Source organism: Strongylocentrotus purpuratus, unplaced genomic scaffold (genome assembly GCF_000002235.5).
Source record: "Strongylocentrotus purpuratus isolate Spur 01 unplaced genomic scaffold, Spur_5.0 spur5_scaffold_4, whole genome shotgun sequence".
In the NCBI taxonomy this organism is placed as follows: Eukaryota; Metazoa; Echinodermata; class Echinoidea; order Camarodonta; family Strongylocentrotidae; genus Strongylocentrotus; species Strongylocentrotus purpuratus.
Genome location: NW_022145610.1, coordinates 4,498,176 through 4,521,012, shown reverse-complemented (window position 1 = coordinate 4,521,012; position 22,837 = coordinate 4,498,176). Strand labels below are relative to the sequence as shown.

Here is a 22,837-nt window from a genome sequence, read left to right as displayed (position 1 = left end):
CAGCCTCCTCCGAGCAGATGGTACAGGTACACTCAAATGGTAAGAGTTATAAACATGTTATCATCTTGATTGACTTTGCATGATATCATTTATATAGCATCATAATCAGGCGCGCCGGAAGCAGTTTGGGATGGGGGGGGGGGGGCAAAAATTCCACGGGGCTCACCTTCCAGGCGCAGTGACGTAATGAGCAAAAACGTTTGGAAGGGGGGGGGCAGAAGAAAAATCTGCATCACCACCACTCTTACAGGTTACATGCATGCCCCGCCGAACGTTTCTCAAAGTGTTGTATTAAAGATCAGGTAGAGCGTAAATTGGCGTGTGGTCCAGGGCCTGAGCCCCGGAAGGAGGTCAAGGGGCTGAGCCCCCAGAAGCTCAGGGTTTTAGGCATTCAATTACGGTCATATAAGCATATTTAGACACCTTATTTGTGACACTGGCAGGCCACTATTTGGCGGAGAGTCCAGGGAGCAGAGCCCCCGGAAGCTCAGGTGTTTTAGGTATTTAATTACGGCCAGATGAGCATCCAGGGCCCCGCCTTAAGGCCCCTCGGTGGGGTCCAGTGGGCAGAGCCCCGGAAGCTCGGGGTTTTAGGTATTTAATTACGGTCAGATGAGCATCCAGGGGGCAGAGCCCCCGGAAGCTCAGAGGTTTTAATATTAAACTGTGGTCATATGAGCATCCAGGGGCCGCCTTAGGGCCATAGGTGGGGTCCAGGGGGCAAAGCCCCCGGAAGCTCAGGGGTTTTAGGTATTTAATTACGGTCAGATGAGCATCCAGGGCCCCGTCTTAGGGCCCTTGGTGGGATCCGGGGCGGAGTCCCCGTTACCTCTGGGGTTTTAGGCATTTAATTACGGTCACATGAGTATCCAGGGGGCAGAGCCCCCGGAAGCTCGGGTTTTTTTTCTTCCTCTCTTTTTTTCTTTTTCTCTGTAACAAACTTTTTCAAAAGTGAGGGGGTTCGAGCCCCCGAGCCCGGTCGTTCTGCAGACCCTGACATAAAGGCTTCTAAACAAGCATATTTTTCGCCCGACTGTAAATTTTGGGGAATTCTAATGTTCGAACAAACGCATAAAAGGTATGACTTACCAACAAATTGAGAAAAATACCGGAAAATCATGTCATTTCAGCAAAATTTGTAAATCACTGGTATCGAATAAGAAATACCCCCCCCCCCCCATTAGTACGCAAGCGTTCAGGGGCTCATGTCTTCTCACTCCTATAACAACAAAAAAACAGACACGCTTTTCCATTCTCTCACAATATGTCCATGATATGCGCGTATCGCTTTTATAAAAACCTTCATTGATAAATATAGGTGGCATGCGCAATTTTGGGGTTAAAAATACAAACCATCTTTACTCCTTTACTGCTTTTTTTTTTTCCTCAGTGGAGTGTAAAATTGCATTAATTTTAATCTTGTGGTATGTATATATGAATATTAACACCCATAGTGTTCAATGAGAAAAATAGGAAAAAAAGTGTAGCTATTCTGTACAGCTTGTCAAGTAGCAAATGTACCCTCTTATCATGAAGAATGCTTGATTATAATCCCTTCAATAACGTACAAACATGTTGAATTATATTTCAAGGAGGTAATTTCACTCTTCAAGATGGAGACAGTCTGTACATCTCTTCCCCCAACTACCCTGCCAACTACGATTCCAACACCGATGTTCTATGGGTCATCAACATGCCGGAGGATTGCTCTCTGGTTCTGAGTCTCCTCAGCTTTAACACTGAGGACTATTTGGACCAGCTGACCGTAAGCAGTGAATCAGAAGCTGATCAGTCGGTTGTGGTAATGAGCAGATTTTCAAGTCGTCTGGGGCCGTATAACAGAACTTATGCTCCGTCAACGTTAATGCGAATCCAATTCAGAACTGATAGAGCTCTAGAACTTTCAGGATTTGATGCAAAATTAAGAGCTTCTTGCAGTGCAGGTAAGCAAATTGAGCTTTGATATTATCATTATTATTATTATCAATATTGATATTCTTATTTTGTTGTTGTAATTGTTAACATGATGATTATTATTGTTATTATTGTTGTTATTGTAGAAGTAATCGTAGTACTAATGGACGTAGGGCCAGTAGTTGTAGTAGTAGTAGTAGTAGTTATATTAGTAGTTGTAGTAGTTATTGTAGTAGTAGTAGTAGTAGTAGTAGTAGTAGTAGTAGTAGTAGTAGTAGTAGTAGTATTAGTAGTAAATCATTAGGGTGTTTGAAACTTCTATAGCCTCTTTCATATCCCTTCATATGCAGAATCTGTTGAGACTACTATCCCATCTATCACAGCCTCAAACACAGCCTCCTCCGAGCAGCTAACACAGGTACACTCAAATGGTAAGAGCTATTAACATGTTATCATTTTGATTGACTTTGCATGATATCATTTATAAATAAATTATCATTATTATTATTATTATTATTATTATTATTATTATTATTATTATTATTATTATTATGATAGTAGTTGTAGTATTAATAGTAGGTAGTAGAGGTAAAAGTAGTATTACTAGTAGAAGTAGTAGGAGTAGTAATATGAGTATAAGTAGTAAAAGGAGTAGTAGTAACAGTTGCAGTAATAGTTGTATCAGTAGTAGTATCAGTATTAGAAGTAATAGTAATTGTAGCAGTAGTAGTAATAATAGTAGTAAAGTAGTAGACGAAATATTAGTAGTTATAGTAGTAGAAATCTAAGTAGTAATAGTAGAAGTAGTAGTAGTAGTAATAATACAAGCAGTAATAGTAGTAGTAGTAGTAGAAGTAGTAGCAAAAGTAGTAATAGATCATTTTGGTCTTTGAAACGTTCATAGCCTCTTTTATATCCCTTCATATGCAGAAGCTGTTGAGACTACTATCTCATATATCACAGCCTCAAACACAGCCTCTTCCGAGCAGATGGTACAGGTACACTCAAATGGTAAGAGTTATGAACATTAACATCTTGATTGAATTTGCATGATATCATTTATATAGCATCATAATCAGGCGCGCCGGAAGCAGTTTGGGATTGGGGGGGGGGGGGGGGGGGGGCAAACATTCCAGGGGGGCTCACCTTCCAGGGGCAGTGACGTAATGAGCAAAAACCTTTGGAAGGGGGGGGGCAGAAGAAAAATCTGCATCACCACCACTCTTACACGTTACATGCATGCCCCGCCGAACGTTTCTCAAAGTGTAGTATTAAAGATCAGGTAAAGCGTAAATTGGCGTGTGGTCCAGGACCTGAGCCCTGGAAGGAGGTCAAGGGGCTGAGCCCCCAGAAGCTCAGGGTTTTAGGCATTCAATTACGGTCATATAAGTATATTTAGACACCTTATTTGTGACACTGGCAGGCCACTATTTGGCGGAGAGTCCAGGGAGCAGAGCCCCCGGAAGCTCAGGTGTTTTAGGTATTTAATTACGGTCAGATGAGCATCCAGGGCCGCCTAAGGGCCCTTGGTGGGGTCCAGGGGGCAAAGCCCCCGGAAGCTCAGGGGTTTTAGGTATATAATTACGGTCAGATGAGCATCCAGGGCCCCGTCTTAGGGCCCTTGGTGGGATCCGGGGCGGAGCCCCCGTTACCTCTGGGGTTTTGGCATTTAATTACGGTCACATGAGTATCCAGGGGGCAGAGCCCCCGGAAGCTCGGGTTTTTTTCTTCCTCTCTTTCTTTCTTTTTCTCTGTAACAAACTTTTTCAAAAGTGAGGGGGTTCGAGCCCCCGAGCCCGGCCGTTCTGCAGACCCTGACATAAAGGCTTCTAAACAAGCATATTTTTCGCCCGACTGTAAATTTGGGAAATTCTAATTTTCCAACAAACGCATAAAAAGGTATGACTTACCAACAAATTGAGAAAAATACCGGAAAATCATGTCATTTCAGCAAAATTTGTAAATCACTGGTATCGAATAAGAAATAACCCCCCCCCCCCCATCAGTACGCAAGCGTTCAGGGGCTCATGTCTTCTCACTCCTATAACAAAAAAATACAGACACGCTTTTCCATTCTCTCACAATATGTCCATGATATGCGCGTATCGCTTTTATAAAAACCTTCATTGATAAATATAGGTGGCATGCGCAATGTTTAGGAAATTTAATTCCTGTTAACTTTACTTTGAATGGAATTTATATGTCATTTAATTCAGGTTTTTATTATTATGTTCTTTTGGGGTTAAAAATACAAACCATCTTTACTCCTTTACTGCTTTTTTTTTTTTTTTTTTTTTTTTTTTTTGAGGGTGGGGGGGGGGGGGGGGGGTTTTTTTTTTTTTTTTTTTTTTTTAGAAGGGGGGGGGGGGCAACTGCCTTCCCCTGCCCCCCCCCCACTTCCGGCGCCTATGATCATAATCAAATTTCTTTGACCGCATTACAAGCACAGGCCAAAGCTGAACCTTTAGGTAAACTCCTCAGTGGAGTGTAAAATTGCATTAATTTTAATCTTGTGGTATGTATATATGAATATTAACACCCAAGGGCCCGAATTCACAAAGCAAGGTTTGAGCTCAGACCAAGGTTTGAGGTCAAACCTCCTTTTGTTTCGCCAAACCTCCTTTTGTTATAAACCAAAAGGAGGTTTGGCGAAACAAAAGGAGGTTTGAGCTCAAACCTTGGTCTGAGCTCAAACCTTGCTTTGTGAATTCGGGCCATAGTGTTCAATGAGAAAAATAGGAAAAAAGTGTGGCTATTCTGTACAGGTTGTCAAGAATAGCTCTAAGTAGCAAATGTACCCTCTTATTATGAAGAATGCTTGATTATAATCCCTTCAATAACGTACAAACATGTTGAATTATATTTCAAGGAGGTAATTTCACTCTTCAAGATGGAGACAGTCTGTACATCTCTTCCCCCAACTACCCTGCCAACTACGATTCCAACACCGATGTTCTATGGGTCATCAACATGCCGGAGGATTGCTCTCTGGTTCTGAGTCTCCTCAGCTTTAACACTGAGGACTATTTGGACCAGCTGACCGTAAGCAGTGAATCAGAAGCTGATCAGTCGGTTGTGGTAATGAGCAGATTTTCAAGTCGTCTGGGGCCGTATAACAGAACTTATGCTCCGTCAACGTTAATGCGAATCCAATTCAGAACTGATAGAACTCTAGAACTTTCAGGATTTTATGCAAAATTAAGAGCTTCTTGCAGTGCAGGTAAGCAAATTGAGCTTTGATATTATCATTGTTATTATGGTAGAAGTAATCGTAGTACTAATGGACGTAGGGCCAGTAGTTGTAGTAGTAGTAGTAGTAGTAGTAGTAATAGTAGTAGTTGTAGTAGTAATAGTAGTAGTAGTAGTAGTAGTAAATCATTAGGGTCTTTGAAACTTCTATAGTCTCTTTCATATCCCTTCATATGCAGAATCTGTTGAGACTACTATCCCATCTATCACAGCCTCAAACACAGCCTCCTCCGAGCAGATGACACAGTTACACTCAAATGGTGAGAGTTATGAACATGTTATCATTTTGATTGACTTTGCATAATCAAATTAATTGAATACACGTATAGGACCTTTGTTGTTTGTAGGCCCAGATGCTATTCATTTAAATATAAAGTGACAGTTTTTTCGTAGCTGTTTACCGCCTCATATCCTAGCAAGCCTTTCTTCAAGCAATTGCTAAATATCAACTTTCAAGTATTGACTTTTTATTTGGAAAGGTTTATTGTTTTATTGTTAGATTAGGTATGAAATACATCCCATGTGAATACCCTTCACAATGAGGTTACTTGCTTCTGTTTCACTAGAAAGTAGCGATTTTTTAGTCTCAACTCAAACTTTGAGTGTCGAAGGAAAGGAGTTTAATTTAGTAGGGACAGCATTTGTATTTATGAACACCAAAATTGGACAAAGTACAATTTTATGCTATTAAAATCTTGAAATGTTTGTATCTAATACAGTGATCTCAATTTTCAAGAATGATTAACTTTCTTGATGTTTGCTTAGTTTCTTTCAAACATTTCTTATAAGTTGCTCTGGTACTTATAAGTTGTTCATGGGTACGTCTCATACTTCATTTACTCAGGTGCGTTATCTGTTTATCTAAGTAGCAAATGTACCCTCTTATCATGAAGAATGCTCGATTTTAATCCCTTCAATAACGTACAAACATGTTGAATTATATTGCAAGGAGGTAATTTCGCTCTTCAAGACGGAGACAGTCTGTACATTTCTTCTCCCAACTACCCTGCCAACTACGATTCCAACGCTAATGTTCTATGGGTCATCACCATGCCGGAGGACTGCTCTCTGGTTCTGAGTGTCCTCAGCTTTTTCACTGAGAACTCATATGACCAGCTGACCGTAAGCAGTGAATCAGGAGCTGATCAGTCGGTTATGCTAAATGACAGATTTACAATGTTTGTATCTAATACAGTGATCTCAATTTTCAAGAATGATTAACTTTCTTGATGTTTGCTTAGTTTCTTTCAAACATTTCTTATAAGTTGCTCTGGTTCATGGGTACGTCTCATACTTCATTTACTCAGGTGCGTTATCTGTTTATCTAAGTAGCAAATGTACCCTCTTATCATGAAGAATGCTCGATTTTAATCCCTTCAATAACGTACAAACATGTTGAATTATATTGCAAGGAGGTAATTTCGCTCTTCAAGACGGAGACAGTCTGTACATTTCTTCTCCCAACTACCCTGCCAACTACGATTCCAACGCTAATGTTCTATGGGTCATCACCATGCCGGAGGACTGCTCTCTGGTTCTGAGTGTCCTCAGCTTTTTCACTGAGAACTCATATGACCAGCTGACCGTAAGCAGTGAATCAGGAGCTGATCAGTCGGTTATGCTAAATGACAGATTTACAATGTTTGTATCTAATACAGTGATCTCAATTTTCAAGAATGATTAACTTTCTTGATGTTTGCTTAGTTTCTTTCAAACATTTCTTATAAGTTGCTCTGGTACTTATAAGTTGTTCATGGGTACGTCTCATACTTCATTTACTCAGGTGCGTTATCTGTTTATCTAAGTAGCAAATGTACCCTCTTATCATGAAGAATGCTTGATTATAATCCCTTCAATAACGTACAAACATGTTGAATTATATTTTAAGGAGGTAATTTCGCTCTTCAAGACGGAGACAGTCTGTACATCTCTTCTCCCAACTACCCTGCCAACTACAATTCCAACGCCAGAGTTCTATGGGTCATCACCATGCCGGAGGATTGCTCTCTGGTTCTGAGTGTCCTCAGCTTTTTCACTGAGAACTCATATGACCAGCTGACCGTAAGCAGTGAATCAGGAGCTGATCAGTCGGTTATGCTAATTGACAGATTTACAAGTCATCTGGCGCCGTTCAACAGAACTTATGCTCCGTCAACGTTAATGCGAATCCGATTCAGAACTGATAGAACTCTAGAACTTTCAGGATTTTATGCAAAATTAAGAGCTTCTTGCAGTGCAGGTAAGCAAATTGAGCTCTGGTATAATCATTGTTATTATTATAAATATTGATATTCTTAATTTGTTGTTGTAATTTTTTAACATGATGATTATTATTGTTATTATTGTTGTTATTGTAGAAGTAATCGTAGTACTAATGGACGTAGGGCCAGTAGTTGTAGTAGTAGTAGTAGTAGTTATATTAGTAGTTGTAGTAGTTATAATAGTAGTAGTAGAAGTAGTAGTAGTAGTAAATCATTAGGGTCTTTGAAACTTCTATAGCCTCTTTCATTTCCCTTCATATGCAGAATCTGTTGAGACTACCATCTCATCTATCACAGCCTCAAACACAGCCTCCTCCGAGCAGCTAACACAGGTACACTCAAATGGTAAGAGCTATTAACATGTTATCATTTTGATTGACTTTGCATGATATCTTTTATTAATAAATTATTATTATTATTATTATTATTATTATTATTATTATTATTATTATTATTATGATAGTAGTTGTAGTATTAATAGTAGTTAGTAGAGGTAAAAGTAGTATTACTAGTAGAAGTAGTAGGAGTAGTAATATGAGTATAAGTAGTAAAAGGAGTAGTAGTAACAGTTGCAGTAATAGTTGTATCAGTAGTAGTATCAGTATTAGAAGTAATAGTAATTGTAGCAGTAGTAGTAATAATAGTATTAAAATAGTAGAAGAAATAGTTGCAGTAATAGTTGTATCAGTAGTAGTAGTAGTTGTAGTAGTAGTAGTAGTATTAGTAGTAGTAAACGAAGTAGAAGGAGTAGTAATATTAGTATAAGTAGTAGTAGAAGAAGAAGTAGTAGTAATAGTAGTAATAATAGTAGTAAATAAGTAGAAGAAATAGTTGCAGTAATAGTTGTATCAGTAGTAGTAGAAGTTGTAGTAGTAGTAGTAGAAGTTACAAACGAAGTAGAAGGAGTAGTAATAGTATAAAAAGTAGTAGTAGAAGAAGTAGTAGTAGTAGTAATAGTAGTAGTTGTAGTAGTAGCAGTAGTAGTAGTAGTAGTAGTAGTAGTAGCAGATCATTTTGGGTCTCTCTTATATCCTTTCATATGCAGAAGCTGGTGAGACTGCTATCCCATCTATCACAGCCTCAAACACAGCCTCTTCCGAGCAGATGGTACAGGTACACTCACGGGGTAAGAGCTATTAACATGTTATCATCTTGATTGACTTTGCATAATCAAATTAATTGAATACACGTATAGGACCTTTGTTGTTTGTAGGCCTAGATGCTATTCATTTAAATATAAAGTGACAGTTTTTTTTCGTAGCTGTTTACCGCCTCATATCCTGGCAAGCCTTTCTTCAAGCAATTGCTAAATATCAACTTTCAAGTATTGACTTTTTTTTTTATTTGGAAAAGGTTTATTGTTTTATTGTTAGATTAGGTATGAAACATATCCCATGTGAATACCCTTCACAATTAGGTTACTTGCTTCTGTTTCACTAGAAAGGTAGCGATTTTTTAGTCTCAACTCAAACTTTGAGTGTCGAAGAAAAGGAGTTTAATTTAGTAGGGACAACATTTGTATTTATGAACACCAAAATTGGACAAAGTACATTTTTATGCTATTAAAATCTTGAAATTTTTGTATCTAATACAGTGATCTCAATTTTCAAAAATGATTAACTTTCTTGATGTTTGCCTAGTTTCTTTCAAACATTTCTAATAAGTTGCTCTGGTACTTATAAGTTGTTCATGGGTACGTCTCATACTTCATTTACTCAGGTGCGTTATCTGTTTATCTAAGTAGCAAATGTACCCTCTTATCATGAAGAATGCTTGATTATAATCCCTTCAATAACGTACAAACATGTTGAATTATATTTTAAGGAGGTAATTTCGCTCTTCAAGACGGAGACAGTCTGTACATCTCTTCTCCCAACTACCCTGCCAACTACAATTCCAACGCCAGAGTTCTATGGGTCATCACCATGCCGGAGGATTGCTCTCTGGTTCTGAGTGTCCTCAGCTTTTTCACTGAGAACTCATATGACCAGCTGACCGTAAGCAGTGAATCAGGAGCTGATCAGTCGGTTATGCTAATTGACAGATTTACAAGTCATCTGGCGCCGTTCAACAGAACTTATGCTCCGTCAACGTTAATGCGAATCCGATTCAGAACTGATAGAACTCTAGAACTTTCAGGATTTTATGCAAAATTAAGAGCTTCTTGCAGTGCAGGTAAGCAAATTGAGCTCTGGTATAATCATTGTTATTATTATAAATATTGATATTCTTAATTTGTTGTTGTAATTTTTTAACATGATGATTATTATTGTTATTATTGTTGTTATTGTAGAAGTAATCGTAGTACTAATGGACGTAGGGCCAGTAGTTGTAGTAGTAGTAGTAGTAGTTATATTAGTAGTTGTAGTAGTTATAATAGTAGTAGTAGAAGTAGTAGTAGTAGTAAATCATTAGGGTCTTTGAAACTTCTATAGCCTCTTTCATTTCCCTTCATATGCAGAATCTGTTGAGACTACTATCTCATCTATCACAGCCTCAAACACAGCCTCCTCCGAGCAGCTAACACAGGTACACTCAAATGGTAAGAGCTATTAACATGTTATCATTTTGATTGACTTTGCATGATATCTTTTATTAATAAATTATTATTATTATTATTATTATTATTATTATTATTATTATTATTATTATTATGATAGTAGTTGTAGTATTAATAGTAGTTAGTAGAGGTAAAAGTAGTATTACTAGTAGAAGTAGTAGGAGTAGTAATATGAGTATAAGTAGTAAAAGGAGTAGTAGTAACAGTTGCAGTAATAGTTGTATCAGTAGTAGTATCAGTATTAGAAGTAATAGTAATTGTAGCAGTAGTAGTAATAATAGTATTAAAATAGTAGAAGAAATAGTTGCAGTAATAGTTGTATCAGTAGTAGTAGTAGTTGTAGTAGTAGTAGTAGTATTAGTAGTAGTAAACGAAGTAGAAGGAGTAGTAATATTAGTATAAGTAGTAGTAGAAGAAGAAGTAGTAGTAATAGTAGTAATAATAGTAGTAAATAAGTAGAAGAAATAGTTGCAGTAATAGTTGTATCAGTAGTAGTAGAAGTTGTAGTAGTAGTAGTAGAAGTTACAAACGAAGTAGAAGGAGTAGTAATAGTATAAAAAGTAGTAGTAGAAGAAGTAGTAGTAGTAGTAATAGTAGTAGTTGTAGTAGTAGCAGTAGTAGTAGTAGTAGTAGTAGTAGCAGATCATTTTGGGTCTCTCTTATATCCTTTCATATGCAGAAGCTGGTGAGACTGCTATCCCATCTATCACAGCCTCAAACACAGCCTCTTCCGAGCAGATGGTACAGGTACACTCACGGGGTAAGAGCTATTAACATGTTATCATCTTGATTGACTTTGCATAATCAAATTAATTGAATACACGTATAGGACCTTTGTTGTTTGTAGGCCTAGATGCTATTCATTTAAATATAAAGTGACAGTTTTTTTTCGTAGCTGTTTACCGCCTCATATCCTGGCAAGCCTTTCTTCAAGCAATTGCTAAATATCAACTTTCAAGTATTGACTTTTTTTTTTATTTGGAAAAGGTTTATTGTTTTATTGTTAGATTAGGTATGAAACATATCCCATGTGAATACCCTTCACAATTAGGTTACTTGCTTCTGTTTCACTAGAAAGGTAGCGATTTTTTAGTCTCAACTCAAACTTTGAGTGTCGAAGAAAAGGAGTTTAATTTAGTAGGGACAACATTTGTATTTATGAACACCAAAATTGGACAAAGTACATTTTTATGCTATTAAAATCTTGAAATTTTTGTATCTAATACAGTGATCTCAATTTTCAAAAATGATTAACTTTCTTGATGTTTGCCTAGTTTCTTTCAAACATTTCTAATAAGTTGCTCTGGTACTTATAAGTTGTTCATGGGTACGTCTCATACTTCATTTACTCAGGTGCGTTATCTGTTTATCTAAGTAGCAAATGTACCCTCTTATCATGAAGAATGCTTGATTATAATCCCTTCAATAACGTACAAACATGTTGAATTATATTTTAAGGAGGTAATTTCGCTCTTCAAGACGGAGACAGTCTGTACATCTCTTCTCCCAACTACCCTGCCAACTACAATTCCAACGCCAGAGTTCTATGGGTCATCACCATGCCGGAGGATTGCTCTCTGGTTCTGAGTGTCCTCAGCTTTTTCACTGAGAACTCATATGACCAGCTGACCGTAAGCAGTGAATCAGGAGCTGATCAGTCGGTTATGCTAATTGACAGATTTACAAGTCATCTGGCGCCGTTCAACAGAACTTATGCTCCGTCAACGTTAATGCGAATCCGATTCAGAACTGATAGAACTCTAGAACTTTCAGGATTTTATGCAAAATTAAGAGCTTCTTGCAGTGCAGGTAAGCAAATTGAGCTCTGGTATAATCATTGTTATTATTATAAATATTGATATTCTTAATTTGTTGTTGTAATTTTTTAACATGATGATTATTATTGTTATTATTGTTGTTATTGTAGAAGTAATCGTAGTACTAATGGACGTAGGGCCAGTAGTTGTAGTAGTAGTAGTAGTAGTTATATTAGTAGTTGTAGTAGTTATAATAGTAGTAGTAGAAGTAGTAGTAGTAGTAAATCATTAGGGTCTTTGAAACTTCTATAGCCTCTTTCATTTCCCTTCATATGCAGAATCTGTTGAGACTACTATCTCATCTATCACAGCCTCAAACACAGCCTCCTCCGAGCAGCTAACACAGGTACACTCAAATGGTAAGAGCTATTAACATGTTATCATTTTGATTGACTTTGCATGATATCTTTTATTAATAAATTATTATTATTATTATTATTATTATTATTATTATTATTATTATTATTATTATGATAGTAGTTGTAGTATTAATAGTAGTTAGTAGAGGTAAAAGTAGTATTACTAGTAGAAGTAGTAGGAGTAGTAATATGAGTATAAGTAGTAAAAGGAGTAGTAGTAACAGTTGCAGTAATAGTTGTATCAGTAGTAGTATCAGTATTAGAAGTAATAGTAATTGTAGCAGTAGTAGTAATAATAGTATTAAAATAGTAGAAGAAATAGTTGCAGTAATAGTTGTATCAGTAGTAGTAGTAGTTGTAGTAGTAGTAGTAGTATTAGTAGTAGTAAACGAAGTAGAAGGAGTAGTAATATTAGTATAAGTAGTAGTAGAAGAAGAAGTAGTAGTAATAGTAGTAATAATAGTAGTAAATAAGTAGAAGAAATAGTTGCAGTAATAGTTGTATCAGTAGTAGTAGAAGTTGTAGTAGTAGTAGTAGAAGTTACAAACGAAGTAGAAGGAGTAGTAATAGTATAAAAAGTAGTAGTAGAAGAAGTAGTAGTAGTAGTAATAGTAGTAGTTGTAGTAGTAGCAGTAGTAGTAGTAGTAGTAGTAGTAGCAGATCATTTTGGGTCTCTCTTATATCCTTTCATATGCAGAAGCTGGTGAGACTGCTATCCCATCTATCACAGCCTCAAACACAGCCTCTTCCGAGCAGATGGTACAGGTACACTCACGGGGTAAGAGCTATTAACATGTTATCATCTTGATTGACTTTGCATAATCAAATTAATTGAATACACGTATAGGACCTTTGTTGTTTGTAGGCCTAGATGCTATTCATTTAAATATAAAGTGACAGTTTTTTTTCGTAGCTGTTTACCGCCTCATATCCTGGCAAGCCTTTCTTCAAGCAATTGCTAAATATCAACTTTCAAGTATTGACTTTTTTTTTTATTTGGAAAAGGTTTATTGTTTTATTGTTAGATTAGGTATGAAACATATCCCATGTGAATACCCTTCACAATTAGGTTACTTGCTTCTGTTTCACTAGAAAGGTAGCGATTTTTTAGTCTCAACTCAAACTTTGAGTGTCGAAGAAAAGGAGTTTAATTTAGTAGGGACAACATTTGTATTTATGAACACCAAAATTGGACAAAGTACATTTTTATGCTATTAAAATCTTGAAATTTTTGTATCTAATACAGTGATCTCAATTTTCAAAAATGATTAACTTTCTTGATGTTTGCCTAGTTTCTTTCAAACATTTCTAATAAGTTGCTCTGGTACTTATAAGTTGTTCATGGGTACGTCTCATACTTCATTTACTCAGGTGCGTTATCTGTTTATCTAAGTAGCAAATGTACCCTCTTATCATGAAGAATGCTTGATTATAATCCCTTCAATAACGTACAAACATGTTGAATTATATTTTAAGGAGGTAATTTCGCTCTTCAAGACGGAGACAGTCTGTACATCTCTTCTCCCAACTACCCTGCCAACTACAATTCCAACGCCAGAGTTCTATGGGTCATCACCATGCCGGAGGATTGCTCTCTGGTTCTGAGTGTCCTCAGCTTTTTCACTGAGAACTCATATGACCAGCTGACCGTAAGCAGTGAATCAGGAGCTGATCAGTCGGTTATGCTAATTGACAGATTTACAAGTCATCTGGCGCCGTTCAACAGAACTTATGCTCCGTCAACGTTAATGCGAATCCGATTCAGAACTGATAGAACTCTAGAACTTTCAGGATTTTATGCAAAATTAAGAGCTTCTTGCAGTGCAGGTAAGCAAATTGAGCTCTGGTATAATCATTGTTATTATTATAAATATTGATATTCTTAATTTGTTGTTGTAATTTTTTAACATGATGATTATTATTGTTATTATTGTTGTTATTGTAGAAGTAATCGTAGTACTAATGGACGTAGGGCCAGTAGTTGTAGTAGTAGTAGTAGTAGTTATATTAGTAGTTGTAGTAGTTATAATAGTAGTAGTAGAAGTAGTAGTAGTAGTAAATCATTAGGGTCTTTGAAACTTCTATAGCCTCTTTCATTTCCCTTCATATGCAGAATCTGTTGAGACTACTATCTCATCTATCACAGCCTCAAACACAGCCTCCTCCGAGCAGCTAACACAGGTACACTCAAATGGTAAGAGCTATTAACATGTTATCATTTTGATTGACTTTGCATGATATCATTTATAAATAAATTATCATTATTATTATTATTATTATTATTATTAAAATAGTAGTTGTAGTATTAATAGTAGTTAGTAGAAGTAAAAGTAGTATTACTAGTAGAAGTAGTGGGAGTAGTAATATGAGTATAAGTAGTAAAAGGAGTAGTAGTATCAGTTGCAGTAATAGTTGTATCAGTAGTAGTAGAAGTTGTAGTAGTAGTAGTAGAAGTAACAAACGAAGTAGAAGGAGTAGTAATAGTATAAGAAGTAGTAGTAGAAGAAGTAGTAGTAGTAGTAATAGTAGTAGTTGTAGTAGTAGCAGTAGTAGTAGTAGTAGCAGATCGTTTTGGGTCTCTCTCATATCCTTTCATATGCAGAAGCTGGTGAGACTACTATCCCATCTATCACAGCCTCAAATACAGCCTCTTCCGAGCAGATGGTACAGGTACACTCACGGGGTAAGAGCTATTAACATGTTATCATCTTGATTGACTTTGCATAATCAAATTAATTGAATACACGTATAGGACCTTTGTTGTTTGTAGGCCTAGATGCTATTCATTTAAATATAAAGTGACAGTTTTTTCGTAGCTGTTTACCGCGTCATATCCTAGCAAGCCTTTCTTCAAGCAATTGCTAAATATCAACTTTCAAGTATTGACTTTTTTTTATTTGGAAAAGGTTTATTGTTTTATTGTTAGATTAGGTATGAAATATATCCCATGTGAATACCCTTCACAATTAGGTTACTTGCTTCTGTTTCACTAGAAAGGTAGCGATTTTTTAGTCTCAACTCAAACTTTGAGTGTCGAAGAAAAGGAGTTTAATTTAGTAGGGACAGCATTTGTATTTATGAACACCAAATTTGGACAAAGTACAATTTTATGCTATTAAAATCTTGAAATTTTTGTATCTAATACAGTGATCTCAATTTTCAAAAATGATTAACTTTCTTGATGTTTGCTTAGTTTCTTTCAAACATTTCTTATAAGTTGCTCTGGTTCATGGGTACGTCTCATACTTCATTTACTCAGGTGCGTTATCTGTCTATCTAAGTAGCAAATGTACCCACTTATTATGAAGAATGCTTGATTATAATCCCTTCAATAACGTACAAACATGTTGAATTATATTTTAAGGAGGTAATTTCGCTCTTCAAGACGAAGACAGTCTGTACATCTCTTCTCCCAACTACCCTGCCAACTACGATTCCAACGCCAATGTTCTATGGGTCATCACCATGCCGGAGGATTGCTCTCTGGTTCTGAGTGTCCTCAGCTTTTTCACTGAGAACTCATATGACCAGCTGACCGTAAGCAGTGAATCAGGAGCTGATCAGTCGGTTATGCTAATTAACAGATTTACAAGTCATCTGGCGCCGTTCATCAGAACTTATGCTCCGTCAACGTTAATGCGAATCCGATTCAGAACTGATAGTTCTGTAGTGTATCAAGGATTTGAGGCAGAATTAAGAGCTTCTTGCAGTGCAGGTAAGCAAAATTGAGCTTCAATTCTTTCATCGTATTATTACCATTGTTCTTATTATCAATATTGTTATTTGAATTATTATTATTATTATTATTAATTTGTTAAGAGGTCAACTGTTATGAAATTTCAGGGTTTTAGCCTTAACATCATGATATGTCAATCACTTAAGGTATAAACTGTAAACTAAATGGTAGCATGCATCACGACAGTGACATGAAATGAGTTAGATTTTTGGATGTCTGGTCAAAAGTGAAGGTCGGAAAAAGATCAACTGACATAAAAGTTACAGGCTGTTATAAAAATTGTATTAATTCAACCCATGATTTTAACTGAGTTTATTAATAAAGGGCGTGATCAACACATACGGGAACCTTTAATGTGACAGTGGAAGCTCGTGGTCATAAATACTTCAATTGTAAAATTTATTTTTGTATCCCCTTGACATATGCGTGCTCCTGTACCTCATTTCAGAATATCATCAATTTATCTATTTTGTACAGAAACAACAACTGCAAGCCAGACTACGGGACTGACTACACAAGATTATAATGGTAAGAGTTGATGTGAGTTTATTTGAAAGGACCTTCCTTCTGGTAATTACTCACAACTTCTACACAGAATTTTGAAATTTTGCCTAAAACATCGATTGTGATAGTTTATGCAAATTTATTCAAAATCCATATACCCTATAAATTTATTCGAAATATATACATATATATATATATATATATACATATGCATTTGTATCCCTTATTTATAAACTATTTGTCTTGTCTGATAGGGCACAACAGGGTATTTAAAAGTTCTAAACAGAATTACAAATTTAATTGTTAATGTTTAATATGGTTCGTTGGATCAACAAAACTTCTACTCGATATTTGATATTTAATATTTTAGTTTGCCTCAATCATAATTTTGAAAACTTCTACAGATTTATTCAACATTTCAAAAAATCCTTCTTCTTCCTCTTTTCCCAACCAATTTAGCATAGAAAATAATACTGTGACACTTAATCAAGTCATTGTTTAAATGCACAGAGGGCTACCAGTTCACAGCATTATCAAATAATCGTCTTACATCTTTATCTTACAAATATTTCAAAACGTCAAGAGAGTACTCTATGGAACTTTACACACACACAGATGGAGCAATCATGTTTGCATCTCACGGGTCAAAGCTCAACATCTCTTCTACAAATTACCCTGCAGCATATCCACCTTACGCTATGGTCACAACCCCCCTAAGTAGCCCGCAAGGCGGCCGGGCGGGGGTGTTTTTAGCCAATTTCGTCCGGACACCGCTTGTTTTTAGGGCATTGCTCGGCCGCCGTTGAAGTTTTAGCGCGGAGTTAAAATTTGGCGGCGCCCGCTCACTTTTTCACTCGCCGCCCAAAACATGCTCGGTGCCCGGACGGTCGCTGCCCGCTCGTCGCTGGGAGATCAGTCGGTCACTTGGCGGCGAATTCAAAAGCGGACGGCAGCCTTTGACCTCGCAGCTTCGATTTTCGACCTATATCGCTCGACGGCGAACGCTCGATTAGGTCGGTGTCCGGGCGGCGACTTCCCGGGCACCGAGCGTATTTTGGTGCCCCTCCGATCCAGGCCGGCCGCTGGGGAATTTCTTTAAAATCAGCCGTCGGCCGGTGGGAGACCGCCTGGGAATCGGTAGGTCATCAGTCGGTCACTGCCGGACGCCGCGCGGAGAAGCTCCCCGTTTTCGCCCATTTTTGACCTAAAAACGACCGGCGACCGACGGGAAATCGACAAGGCACCGCCCAGGCATCGCTGGGGTTCTACAGCCTGCTCGACTCCCCCAAGAAACAATCGTTGGGCGTTGCCTAAATTCCAGCGGCGACCGATGGGCAGGCTAGAAATCGGTCGGTCGCCGCTCTGAGTTGTGACTATAGCTTTATATGGACAAGGTGTCACATTTGTCTTGTCTATTTACGAAATTTAGGAATGAATATTCCATGATCTTAAGGATGGTCAGAGCCATCTTTACTCAGAGCTTGGCCAACCCGGTTCGAGTTGGACACAATGTGGCGATTACTGCTTTGTTGGGCAGGCACAAAAAATAACAATATGCGCCATGTTGTGACCCAGTGAAACCAAGTTGGCCAAACTCTGTGCAAAGATGGCTCTGCTGATAGTAATACAAGTACTTCCTCAAACACTAGTTAATCCAACTCATATATGTCTTTTTTCTTCAATATATCTTTATTGTATTTATCACCAGATTTGACTAGTGAAGTACCATGGACCATTGGTGTGAATGTGGATTCTACAGGTATGATAATGATTGATTGTGCAATGTGCCATGGAGACATCAGTGTCAAAATCACCTTTTGAGCTCTATTTTCTTTCCTAGGAACTGACTTTCATCTCATTCTTATTATTACAAGAATTATGTTAAGGTATCTGAACTGATTATAATGTAGGTGTAATAGATGAAATGTGAAAGATTACAGGATCTTTACAAATGTTATAATCACAGAAAATATCCTAATTGTGCAAATATAGGAATGAATCAATGTCGAACAAGCTGAGCTTTAAAACAATATAGGAGCATGACAACATGAACATTAAATGAAAACAAAGTTTGGGTTTCCGAGGTCACAGGATCCTTGATTAATGTACATACATGTAGGTAAAGGCTTATTAGAGACAAAGTTGCATTCATTCTGTTCAAACTGCTTTGTAATCGCTGTTTCAGGTGGACCTATCGCTCTTAGGGAGGGACAGGACTACTTTATTGCATCCTCTAGCTTTCCCAGCAACTACCCAAGCAATGCAACCATCCTGTGGCAAGTGACAACCTCTGACCGTTGCGCCATCCACATCACTTTCATGGCCTTCAGCACTGAGCCCATATATGACTACCTGGTTGTGGGATCGCAGGACGTTACACCCAAGAACATGGTCCATCGATGGACAGGAGAGGAGATTCCTGCACCCCTCCATTTGAACTCCAACCAGGTATGGTTTCTCTTCATATCAGACTCTGAGACGGAAGAGCAGGGGTTTGTGGCGAAGCTACAGGCTATGTGTTCAAACTCAACAGGTGATTTATATAATCTTTTGAATTTTTGCCATATCTAATAAAGTGATTTATTTAATCTTTTGACTTTTTGCCATATCTAATAAAGACTTGTGAGAGAATTAATTGTAAGTCCCTCAGTCAATTGCCTTAGTCATCTGTACAACGTTGTCATTGATATAAATGTTATAAATGATTTAGATCAATCCCAGCTCCTATATAAGACAGGGTCCTGATTTAACTTTAGGTTCCAACATACATGAGATAAAGCGATATTATTGCCAGCAAACGTAATATGGAAGTAATAGATATAGCATAATTATGGTCTGAAAACAGACCATTTATTTTCCTTGAAGTTACCACTAAGAACACTAGCTGTGACAGTTCACTATTAGCGTATTGATCAGTTTCTTTTAAATATGACCAGGAACAAACAATCAAAAATATTTTAAAGTGCACATGTAAACCAGAAAGAGTGCCTTGCCAAATTTCCTCTTCATGCATGCAGCCTCTATAGAGGAGGTGCGTCTGGTTGATGGCGATGTACCACAAGAGGGCAGGCTTGAAGTCCTTTACCGAGGCCAATGGGGAACTGTTTGTGAGGACCTGTGGGAGAGGACGAATGCTGAGGTTGTGTGCAGGATGCTAGGGTACGAGGGAGCCGACTTGGAGTACTCGACCACCGACTTGTGGTGGCTCATCAAAGGCTCAGGACCTATCTTGATGGATAATGTACGTTGCCAAGGCAACGAGTCTAGTCTTGATGAGTGCAGCCATCTTGGATTGGGTGTCCACAACTGCGACCACTCCAAAGATGTGGGTGTGACCTGCAGAACAGGATCAGAAGGTATGTAGACATCCTGGTGTTCTATTTGCTAGAGATGAATGTGACTGCATCTCTCATATGCCTAAGCCAGTATATATGTTTATGGATCCTGTGCCCCTCAGCATCTGACCTCCCAAACCCCACTATTTTTTAAATTAATATATTCATGCTCATATCTAACTGTACTTGGGCCAATTTGGTCAACTTTGGTTCAGGTTTTGCCAAGTTATCACAATATAAATATATTTCTGGCATTTTTAAACACTTTTATGATCCTGTGACTTTTGACTTCTCTCACCCAAAATCTGTTCATCCTTGCATACTCATTCACAATTCATCAAAGTTTGGCTTGAATTGGTTTAGTACTTTTCAGGTAATCGTGGTAACAAGCTATTTTGACCCTTAATACCTTTCACCTCATACACCTGGAATCTAATCAGTTTATCCTTGCATATTCATGCATACCGGATCCAAGTTCGGTTAAAATCCATTCAATGACGGTACTCGAGTTATCACGATAACGAACTATTTTCTGGTAGTTTTTAACACTTTATTACCTTTACCTTTGACCTTTTATACCCAGAATCTATTCACTTCATTCTTTGCATGCTAATACATACTTGTTCCAAGTTTGGTTAAAATCCTTTCGATCAACGTTTCTTGAATTATCGAGTAACAAAACGCATGACGGACTGATGGACGGGCAACATAAAAACATAATGCCCCCTGCACCACCTTTTGTTGCAGAGGCATAATCATCTTTTACTCTAACGTAGATATTCAAATGCACATCAATTGTCTAATGCTACACCTTGTTCTAGGAAAATTCTCCATGGAATGTTTAAATATTTCTTGCAAATGTTTTTCTTGAGGAAAAATATGTTGAAGGATGTAGAACATGTCACCTTTCCCCTTTAGATAGCCTTTCCAGACAGATACCTCATGTATTAAGCCTAAAGCTAATGAGAGGATTCAGAAGTCAACTAGTTTATCGGCTCTTATTTCTTTTCCATATTTTTCTGCAGCCAACCCATCCATTGACAATTCAGCCATCATCCGCCTTGTGAACGGCAACCGGCCAAGCGAGGGCAGGGTAGAAGTATTCCGAGGCCGAAACTGGGGGACGGTCTGCGATGACTACTGGGGGATAGAGGATGCACACGTGGCTTGTAAGATGCTGGGATACGAGAGGGCCGAGTTGGCTTACAGAGAGGCCAAGTTTGGTGAGGGAGACGGGGCCATTTTGCTTGACGATGTCTCTTGCACCGGGAGAGAGCCCAGTCTGTTTGCATGCTATCATAGCGACTTTGCTGACTGTTCTCATGCTGAAGACGCTGGTGTGAAGTGCCTTGAGACCAGCGGCAGAGATCTGTCGTTAGCCTAGGGGGATGCAGACCAGAAGCAGTCCTCCCGGGGGGCCCCACTTTTCAAATACCCCAAAGGTGCCCCTTTTAACATAGGAAAAGTACTCCCTTTACTTTAACAAGTGGCCCTATTAATTTGTATAAGTGCCCCTTCCCCTTTTAACCTCAGATGAGTGCCCCTCTTTATTTTGACACATGCCTCTTTTCCTGTACAAGTTCCCATTTTCCTTTTCAATAAGTGTCTATTTTCCATTCTCATAACAAATAATCCCTTTTTAATGTTTAGAAAGCGCCCTTTTCAGGAACCAGAAGTGTCCCTTTTCACTTTTGATATGTGCCCCCTTCACCTCTGATAATTGCCCTATTCAAATCTGAGAGATGCCCCTTTTACTCTGCCAAGTGCCCCTCCCCCTTTTAATAACTACCCCCTTTTTAATTTGGATAAGCGGACATTATATTTTCAGAATTGCCCCTTTTCCTAATGATAAGAGACCCCATTTTAAAAAGAGCCCCTTCCCATAAATTCCCTTTTCAGGTACTTTTCAGGTGCCCTTTCACCTCCGATAATTGCCCCTATTCAAATATGAGAGATACTCGTTTTACTTTGACAAGTGCCCCTTCCCCTCCTAATGAGTGTACATTTTCACCTCTAATAACTGCCCCTTTTATATGACACGCGCCTTCTTTCCATTCTAATCAAAATTCATGTTCTTTTTTCTTCTTATAAGTGCCCCTTCCCTTCTCATAATTACCTCTTTTCATTTCTGATAAGTGCCCAGTTTATTCTAAGATGTGCCTCTTTTTCTTTTTAATAAAGAGCCACTTCCCCTTCTCATAAAAGCCCCCTCCCATTAAATTTTGATCATTGCCCCTTTTCTTTCAACTAATGCACATTTTCCTTTATCTTAAGTGCCCCTTTTTCATTTTCATAACTGCCCTTTTTCATATCTGGTCAGAGCCTAGTTTCAGGTGCATTAAGTACCCCCTTTTTACCTCTGATAATTACCCTTTGTACTTCGACAAAATTACTCCTCTTCTTTTCTAATAAGTGACCCCTTTTCCTCTCATCATTAAACGTGCACCTAATTTCAAGCGACTAAGAGCAATTTCCCCCAAAGCTCACTCGCATTTATAAGTGATACAATTATGTTACTTATCAAATGTCTTTTCAGTCTTCCGTTGCGAGAATGTGCTTATATTACATGCAGCATCTATGTTAGAGAAGAAATGAATAATTACTTTACTTGTGTGTTATTTCTTTATCAATATGTGTGTAATTACTTTGTAGTTGGAAAATATAAGATTGTACTGCACGGACCGATCAGTCTTTTAGCTTAAACTTTCTTTTGTGTCACACTCCTATCTAATTATATACTTTCCATCATTTTCGGGTGAATATATTATGTGTCCGTGCCGTATAAAGGTGAAAGCGAAAGAGACAGAAAACAGACAGAAAGGTAGGAAGGAGAGTGAAAATGCGTATAAAAAAATAAGGAGGTAGAAAGTGGTAATGGCTGTGTGTCTTTGCGTTCGAATGGGCGGGTGGGTGTGCGATAGAGAGAGAGAGAGAGAGAGAGAGAAAGAGAGAGGAAGAGAGGGGGAGAAAGCAAGTTGAAGAAAAAGAGGAGTAGAAAGAAACGTGCGAAAGATAATTGATAGAGAAGGGGAAGAGATTGAGAATGAAGGAGAGATAGAGAAAGAGAGCGAGAGATAGGGAAGAGATGTAGAGAGAGAGAGA

General features: G+C 37.9%; 1 protein-coding gene across 1 annotated transcript; it reads left to right on the top strand.

Annotated features, from left to right (window-relative positions):
• The first annotated feature begins 14,586 nt into the window (after positions 1-14,586).
• Positions 14,587-21,661, top strand: LOC373432 (scavenger receptor cysteine-rich protein type 5). The gene is given in 8 exon segments (NM_214598.1): positions 14,587-14,819; positions 14,822-14,843; positions 15,525-15,875; positions 16,374-16,424; positions 18,109-18,159; positions 18,586-18,933; positions 19,418-19,756; positions 20,761-21,661. Coding segments are annotated over 8 exon segments (1,584 nt in total). The 5' UTR covers positions 14,587-14,756; the 3' UTR covers positions 21,120-21,661.
• The last annotated feature ends 1,176 nt before the right edge of the window (positions 21,662-22,837 follow it).